This window comes from Octopus bimaculoides, chromosome 25 (genome assembly GCF_001194135.2).
Source record: "Octopus bimaculoides isolate UCB-OBI-ISO-001 chromosome 25, ASM119413v2, whole genome shotgun sequence".
Taxonomy (NCBI): Eukaryota; Metazoa; Mollusca; class Cephalopoda; order Octopoda; family Octopodidae; genus Octopus; species Octopus bimaculoides.
The window spans coordinates 5,660,543-5,669,379 of record NC_069005.1 but is presented as its reverse complement, the minus strand read 5'-3'; the positions used below and the strand labels follow the sequence as shown (position 1 = coordinate 5,669,379).

General features: G+C 41.8%; 1 protein-coding gene across 1 annotated transcript in view; it reads left to right on the top strand.

The window, feature by feature from the left end:
- Positions 1-2,288: 2,288 nt before the first annotated feature.
- The window catches only part of LOC106879258 (uncharacterized), a 16,353-nt gene continuing 9,804 nt past the window's right edge, over positions 2,289-8,837 (top strand). The window contains exon 1 of the mRNA XM_014928756.2: positions 2,289-2,542. Within this exon, the coding sequence (XP_014784242.1) occupies positions 2,332-2,542 (211 nt within the window). The 5' untranslated portion in view covers positions 2,289-2,331. The remainder of the gene's footprint in view (positions 2,543-8,837) is intronic.

Here is an 8,837-nt window from a genome sequence, read left to right as displayed (position 1 = left end):
GTGCCACCGGCATGGGAACCTCCACACACACATAAATACACACATGATATAGCAGTTAAATCAAATTCCTATGCCAAACTTCTCTGCCGCAGTCGCTCTGTTAATCCCAGATTATCGAGTGAAAGAGAAGAATCGATTGTTTGATGTAGGACAGGGATCAGGAGAGAGCTGGATGAACGGATAAATAGATAGAGTGACAGATCGATATGTGAGCAGAGATTAGAGATATTGGAGAACTGATATTCACAGCATGCACAGAACAGATGCATGTATGTGTGTGGCTGTGTGGTAAGTAGCTTGCTTATCAACCACGTGGTTCCGGGTTCAGTCCCACTACGTGGGCACCTTGGGCAAGTGTCTTCTACTATAGCCTTGGGCCGATCAAAGCCTTGTGAGTGGAATTGGTAGACGGAAACTGAAAGAAGCCTGTCATATATATATATATATATATATATGTATATATATATATATAGTGTGTGTCTGTGTTTGTCTCCGCCACCATCACTTGACAATTGATGTTGGTGTGTTTATGTCCCCGTAACTTAGCGGTTCGGCAAAGAGACTGATAGGATGAGTACTAGGCTTACAAAGATATAGACAAACAGATTGAGAGATATAGACAGACAGAGATAGACAGATAGACTGAGGTAGATAGACAGATATAGATTGAGAGATAGACAGACAGACAGATTGATAGAGGGAAGGGATTAGGGTTAGGGTTGGTGAAGCGTATAGAGTTAGATTTGGCGTCGTTGAAAGTGTGGGTTCGTATCTCGTCACTGTCGACGACCTACTGTGTGTAGGGGTCGGCTGTAGTGCCTACTGCCAGTCGCAGTATCATAGCAGGTAAGAAGAGCAAGATGTTAATGAGTATCGTAAAAAGGTTGTGATCAAGTAAGCAAAGACCTTTTCTCCCCGCCACCCCCGTCGTGTTTGGTATGATCGGTTTTGCGTCTACAACAGATCGATTACCGTCACTTCCGCTTGTTGGTCAGGCAGCAGCCCGAGTGGCGGCGGCGGCGACGGCGGCGCTGATTGTAGTGATGATGGTGATGGTGGTGGTGGTGGTGGTGGAAAGTGCAGCAGCAAGCCCCGCAGCCGTATCACCATAGCGACCAGAGACCATCACAGCACTGAGATATGTAAGAGTGCATGAATGATTGAACGTGTGTGTGTGTGTGTGTGTATTTTTTATTGGAGATGTAACAGTTGATGAGTCACTCATTGGCTGTTGGCAAACAGACACTTGCTGAGTCGATGGAGTGAGCGAGTGAGTGAGTGAGTGAGTGAGTGAGTGTGGTGTGCATGAGTGGGATGGGGTGATGGTGGTGGTGGTGGTGGCAGCGGCGGGGTTAGGAGTGGAGTGGATGGTTGCTGTGAGAGGTGACGAATAACGGTGGTAGGAGTTTGGGAGTCCCGGAGTGATGTTTTACTACTCCTACTATTGTCGTTGTTATTCAGATCCAGGTCAGCGTTGTTCGGACTGACCTTTGAGCGAAGGCCTTCCAGCCGTAACCACCCCGTTGAAAAAAAAAAAAAAAAGAAATTTCCAACGTTCGAGGAAGCGCGTTCTTCGGACTAACCAATTATCAAAAGCCTTCCATCTATGGCCATCCCGTCTTTTTCTACTTATATGCCAGGAAGCATGTTGTTTGGACTGACATGACCAATGCCTTCCATTCATGACCGTCCCGTCTTTTTTAAATGTTTTCCTATGTGCAGCGAAGTACGTTCGAACTGACCGATGGTCAAAGTCATTCCACCCGTGACCATCCTATTTGTTTTTTTGCTTCTTCCTGTGTGCAGTGAAGCGCATTGTTCAGACTGATCAAAGGTATTCTAATCGTGACCATCACGTCTTTTTGTCTCTATGTGCAGCGGAGAGCTTTGTATGAACTGCCCTATAATCAAAGCCTTCATATATGTAGGGAAGCGCACTTGACCAGAGACAATCAGCTGTGACCATCCTGTCGATTTTTTTCCCCTATGTGTAGTAGGAAAGCCTGGACTACACACGACGTTGTCCTTCTCTAAAACGATTGGGTGCAGTTGTGTTTTGAGGGAGATTTGCTTGTTATTTCTAGCAAGTCGAGCGGTCACTAGAGGCTTCATCGTTAGCAGAAGAGGTGGTGGATGCGGCGGCGGCGGTGGTGGAAATTGTAGGGAGAAGAGAAGAGATAGACAGGGGTGTTAGTGTAGGGAAACCCCAACCCTAACCTTACTATCATGAGCCAAATGCTCTAACCACTAAGCTACATGCCTTCACATATAAAGTTACTGTAAACTTCTCTTGTAAACTTGTTTGTTTCAGGTGATGTAAATGGAATTGAGATGCAGATAATCCCACAGACCCAGTTTATCCCACTTCCTGAGGCTCTTTGCCTTATCATTATGGACCTGAACAACAACCGTATCGTGGCCACCCTCGATACCGTGCAAGAGAAACTGGAGCAGTGTTATAAAGAGATGGAGATACCCAGTGAAGAATTGATCTACGCTACTCTTGCAAACTTGATTCAAGAAGGGAAAGTTTTCCATACAGGTAAGTAATACATTGCTTTCTGGTTTTTTCTTTTTTCTTTCATTAATATTGCCATTTCGTTTTTGGATTTCTTCTGTGAGATTCTTCATCATTTAATCTCCATCTGTCATGTTTGCATGGCTTGGACAATCCAACAGGATATATTACGGTTAACGAACTGGCAGAATTGGCAGCACACCAGAAGAAATGCTTACCAACATTCCTTCCAGCTTTATGTTCCGAGTTCAAATTCTGCTGAGGTTGACTTTGTCTTTTTATCCTTTCGGGGCCAGTAAAATAAGTACCATCTAAGCTTTGGGATTGATGTAATCGACTACTCCAGTCCCCCAGATTTTCAGGCCTTGTTCCTATAGTAAAAAGGATTATTATTATTATTATTATTATTATTATGGTGGGGAGCTGGTAGAATCGTTAGCACGCTGGGTGAAATGCTTAGCGGTATTTCGTCAGCCACTACGTTCTGAGTTGCAATTTTGCCTTTCATTCTTTTGGAGTCAATAAAATAAATATCAGTTGAACTCTGGGGTCAATATAATTGCCTCATCCCCACCCCACCAAAATTTCTGCCCTTGTGGCAAAATTTGAAACTATTATTATTATTATTGATTAAGCCACAGGACTCTGTTGGGCTCTGACATCTGCCTTGGCATGGTTTCTTTGGCTGGTTACCCTTCCTAATACTGGATGATCCTTTTTGTAGTTGCACCAGCACTAGTGAGGTTGCCAAGTAATTTGTGAGACAAAGAAAACAATACCTGCCTGCGGAATTTTTTTCCCACCAGAGTTCCGGACCCCAGTTATGAATGCATTTGCATACAGCCAATCAGAGCTCAACTATCAAACTAATTTATGAGCGTATAACAAGTGATGGGTGATAAGATAAGGTCACGTGGGTAAGAAATGACCATGCTTCTTTTCTCTTTTAAAAATGCTTGTTGTTCTTGTTCTTGTTTCAACCATGGCTGCCTCTGCGTAGTTTTTTGTTGTTGTTTACTTTAGAAAGCAGTTAGAGGAGAGGGTTGCTAGCACATCACCCTCTACCTACATTTTTCCCATCCACATCTTTACCATATGGAGCCCTAACAAAATCCGATGATAGGTATAGATGCAAATCTTTCTAATTACTGGTCTCCTAAAATCAGGCATAACTTGGCGATCGGTTGACTTACAACACTGGTCAAGGTGAGTTCTGATTGGCTGTATGCAAATGAGTTCATTACTGGGATCCAGAACTATCGTGGAAAGAAAAATTCTACCCCCTTCACTGAGTGGAGTGTAGTATAAAGAAGGAGGTGAGTTTATGTCAGGTGTTGAGAGGTCAGAACTTTTGAAAACAAGACATTTGTACTCAGAGCCAGAGGTGGTTTCAGCTGGGTTGGTATCGAAAGGGTTAAGAATTGTTTCTCTATCATATATTTTAACCCTTTCGTTACCATATTTATTTTGAGGTGCTTTGTATTTCTTTCAATTAATTTTAAATATAACAAAGAATTTAGTGAAATAACTTAGTTATCATTAAGCTAGTGTTAGGAACATAAATTGTGACTAAGGTTTGGTGGAAGATTTTAATTCAAAACTTATGAAAACTTATGATAGAGTGACAGGCTCTGACTACCCCACATTATATAAGGGTTGCTGGGTGTGGTCTGGGAAAGGGATAAAGATGGTGATGACAGGGTGTCAGAGCGTAGTTCAAAATGTGTGTTGAAACAGTTCTATCTTGGGAGGGTCTCACACACACACACACACACACACACACGTCCATCCCCCAAAGTATACATACAGTAACGAAAGCTTAAAGACAATGAGACAGAGCTGGAGTAACGAGGGGAGGGCATGTTATTGATGAGGCCAGAAATAGGGACGAAAAAGGGCTGCAGCAAAACCAGCTGATTGATTTATTGATTGACTAAATAATTAATCAAGCAGTTGATTAGTTAAATGTTTAACTAGCTGACTCATAACCACGAAAAGAAGTGGAATACAACCATTGTGTGTGTGTGTGTGTGTGTGTGTGTGTGTGTGTTCTTTATTGGCTAAATGCCCCCTCCCCACCTTTGAGATACAACTGTGTTGTTGTTGTTATTTAAAAATCGTTATTGCTAGCAGGAACATTGCCCTTTGGATTGTTTCAGCTAGCCATTATCATAAGGGGATATATTATCTGTGCTTGGATGAATAAATAATTAGATAAAGGACCTCACACTCCCTTCAGCATTGCTCTTCACATTATAGTTTGCAAGACTGAGAAATGCTGTGTGTGTGTGTGTCTTTATATATATATATATATATATATTCTTTTATTTCTTTCAATAATTTTGACTGCAGCTATGCTGGAGCACCGCCTTTAGTTAAACAGATCAACCCCTGCTCTTATTCTTTGAAAGCATAGTACTTATTTTTACGACTTCCTCCCATCCTTCAGTAAGGTTTTTGATGCTTCAGCGATAGAAATCTCCCTGTTTTGACTCAAAGAATTCGTCCAACCAAACCCTCAATTCCACATCATTGTTGAACGATACACCACGCAGAACATTTGAAACCGGTCGAAAGAGATGAAAACCTGATGGCACCAATTCTGGACAGTATGGAGGACGAGGCAGCACTTCCCATTCGAGTTCTTGAATCGTGGCTTTGGTCATATTGGTAATGTGAGGACGAGCATTGTTGGGTTGCAGAAGAATGCCATTTCACTTATTCGGTCTTTTTTGCTGAATTGCTTCGTCGAGTCAGTGCAGTTGTTGAATGTAGAGCTCTTCATTAAGTGTTTCGGTTGTGTTCAAACAGTTTGTAATGAATTATGCCTTCCTAGTTCCACCAGACACACAACATGGTCTTTCGAGGATGAAGGTCTTGTTTTGCTTGCAGAGTTGCTAGTTTGTCAAGACTGAGCCATTCTTTTCGCTGCTTCATATTGGCATAGAGACACCATCTTTCATTGCCAGTAACAATGCGGTAAAGAAAACGCTGTTTGTGACTGTGTTGAATGATGTCGAGTGAGCAAACTGGTGAAACACTGGGGTTGATGTAATCGATTTAATCCCTACCCCTAAAATTTCAGGCCTTGTGCCTATAATAGAAAGGATTATTATTATTATTATTATTATTATTAAGGTGGCGAGCTGTCGGACTCGTTAGCACGTTGGGCAAAATGCTTAGCGACATATCGTCTGTCTTTACATTCAGAGTTCAAATTCCGCCGAGGTTGACTTTGCCTTTCATCCTTTCGGGTGGGGGTCAATGAAATAAGTACCGGTTGAATTCTGGGGATCGATGTAATCAACTAACCCCCCCCTCCATGTTGCTGGCTTTGTGCCAAAATTTGAAACCAATATTGTGAGACAATTAGTCTGGCGCCCTGACTGATCTCATCAACAATGGTTTGAACCAATGAGGGAGCCTCTAGGTGGTTCTCTGGTATACTAGAAATAGCAGCTGCCAAGTCACATCTTACTCGTATTACTGTTTTTAAAAGGAAAGAGAGACACATTGGGTAATGTACTCCGAGATGGATGATGGTCTGAATGATATCATCTAGTCCCCTCCACCTCTCCCTCTCCTTCTTTCTCTCCCTCCTCCCCATTGAGATTGGTATGATTGGAATACCTTTGATCAGTCCTGCTGGATTGGGTGGGGGATCGGGGGAGTGCCATAATCAATAGTGGTTACCACTGCTGCTACTACTACTACTACTACTGCTGCTGCTAGTATGACTGCAACTACTGCAACAACAACAAGGGCAACTGCTGCTGCTACTACTACTACTACCACCACTACCACTACTACATCGCTGTTGCTAGTTCTACCACCACCGCCACCATTACTACTGCCATCACCAATTACTACTACTACTACCACCACCACCACCACTACTACCACTACTACATCACTGCTGCTACGACTACCACCACCACCACCACCATTACTACTACCATCATCACCAATTACTACTACTACTACTACCACCACCACCACCACCATTACTACTACCACCATCACCAATTACTACTACTACTACTACCACCACCACTACTACTACTACTACCACCACCATTACTACTACTATTGCTACTACTACTACCACCACCACTACTACTACTACCACCACCATTACTACTACTATTGCTACTACTACTACCACCACCACTACTACTACTACTACTACCACCACCATTACTACTACTATTGCTACTACTACTACTACTACTACCACCATCACCACTGCTGCTATGACAACAACTCAGAGCTAAGTGTGGTGCTCTTTAAATGGTAAAGAGTTATTTCCTGCAAGCCTGAATCGCAGAGGCACACAATGTCACAGCCGGCCCAAGGGTGGGGGTGGGGGTCTTGTGTGTGAAATTTTTCATTTTCCAAAATATACTTTCTTTCCTTGTTCTTCAAACCGCTTCTCTTTTGATCCTTTGAATTTCAAGACACAGTTCTCAGTCGCAGACAAAGACCATTGTTAATAAAGGAATTTGTTTTTCCTTTTTCTTTTTATTTTTTGTGCCTTGTTTCCATGAAACAAAGAATTCTACATCACACACACACACACACACCATAAATCCCACACCTACATACACTTCCTTACTACATACGTCACACCGTCCCCCCTCCCCATACACAACATAACTTACCACTTTATACCACATCGTTGTTTCCATCACGACTATTCTCAACCTGTTCCCGCCTTCCCCCGCCCCAACACACTCTTCCCCCAATCTTTCTTAATTACCATTCTTCTTTCCAGACTCTTTGATTTCTCTGCAGCAGTTGCAGCAAAACGCTTTGGTGTGTCTCTCCATCGGCAAATATGTGGGTGCGGGTGTGCTCTGGGTTTGTAAAGTTTGGACACTGTCAAATGTGTCTAAGTGTGTGTATGTGTCTAAGTGTGTGTGTGTGTGTGTGTGTGTAAGAATGTGTGTGACTATGAATGTGTATACGTATTTTGTATGTGCAGCTGCAATGCAAGCACCTGCATACATGTACATGCTTGCAAGCATGTGTTTGTTTGCATAATGAACGAGAGTTTCTTACCTTTTGCTTGTTTCACTCACTGGACTGCGGCCATGCTGGGGCACCACCTTGAAGGAATTCGGTCAATGAATTAATTGACCCCAGTTCTTATTCTATTGGTCTGTTTTGCCAAACTGCTAAGTTATGGGGATGTAAACATACCAACACCAATTGTCAAGCAGTAGGCAACACACGCACGCACACACACACACACACACACATACACAGACGATGGGCTTCTTTCAGTTTCCGTCTAGCAAATCTACTCACAAAGCTTTGGTCGGCCCAAGGCTATAGTAGAAGACACTTGCCATGCAGTGAGATTGAACAAGGAGCCATGTGGTTAAGAAGCAACCCACACAGCCATGTCTGTACCTGTATATGTATTATAGATGTTATACACAGTATTATTTTAATTTAATGTTGTTTCAAGTGCTTATGCTATTTTATTTGAAGCCTGACCAGTTTCTGCGCAAATCAGCAAATGTTTTGTTGCTGATTTCTGTATTGGAATGTAAAAATTCTGACTTAGCTCAGAAGGGCTCGGCAGGTATTCATCCCTGAGGAGCTTAAATAAAGCCAAAACACTGGTGTCTGACAATCTACTGATGCCATTCTGAGTGAGGTGTGTATTTTTAGCACACAATAACTTGAGAAATTTCTCAAGACAAAATAATTACAGCTAGTAAATATTATGTACATGGTCTTTTATGCACACAGATTTACACATTTGTGTGTGTGTGTGTGTATTTAACAGAAGCGCAGTGACTCAAGGTCCAAGAGTTTTGTGCTAAATATTAATAAAAATATATGTATACTCATAATTAGTTCTATTTTGCCGTTTGTATCAACATCTGTGTGTGTGTGTGTACATATATATATGTATGTATGCGTCTGTGTGCGTGTGTGTACTTATAATGTATGAACATATGCTTATATATAAGGAACTATATATGTACGTGTGTCTGTGTGTATGTATATATATATATATTAGGAACTGTATATATGTACATGTGTGTGTGTGTCTCTCTCTCTCTCTCTCTCTCTATATATATATATGTATGTATGAACATATGCTTATATATATTGTTTATATATATATATATATATATATATATGAATATAATCTGTGCTTATGGTTATATCTGGATGTCATCACCGCCACTGCCACCATCATCATCATCACCATCATTATCATTTTGGGAAGCTCTACAGTGCGAAACAAACCATACGTTTGTCGACACAGATATCAATAAATTTGCTCTCTCTCTCTCTCACA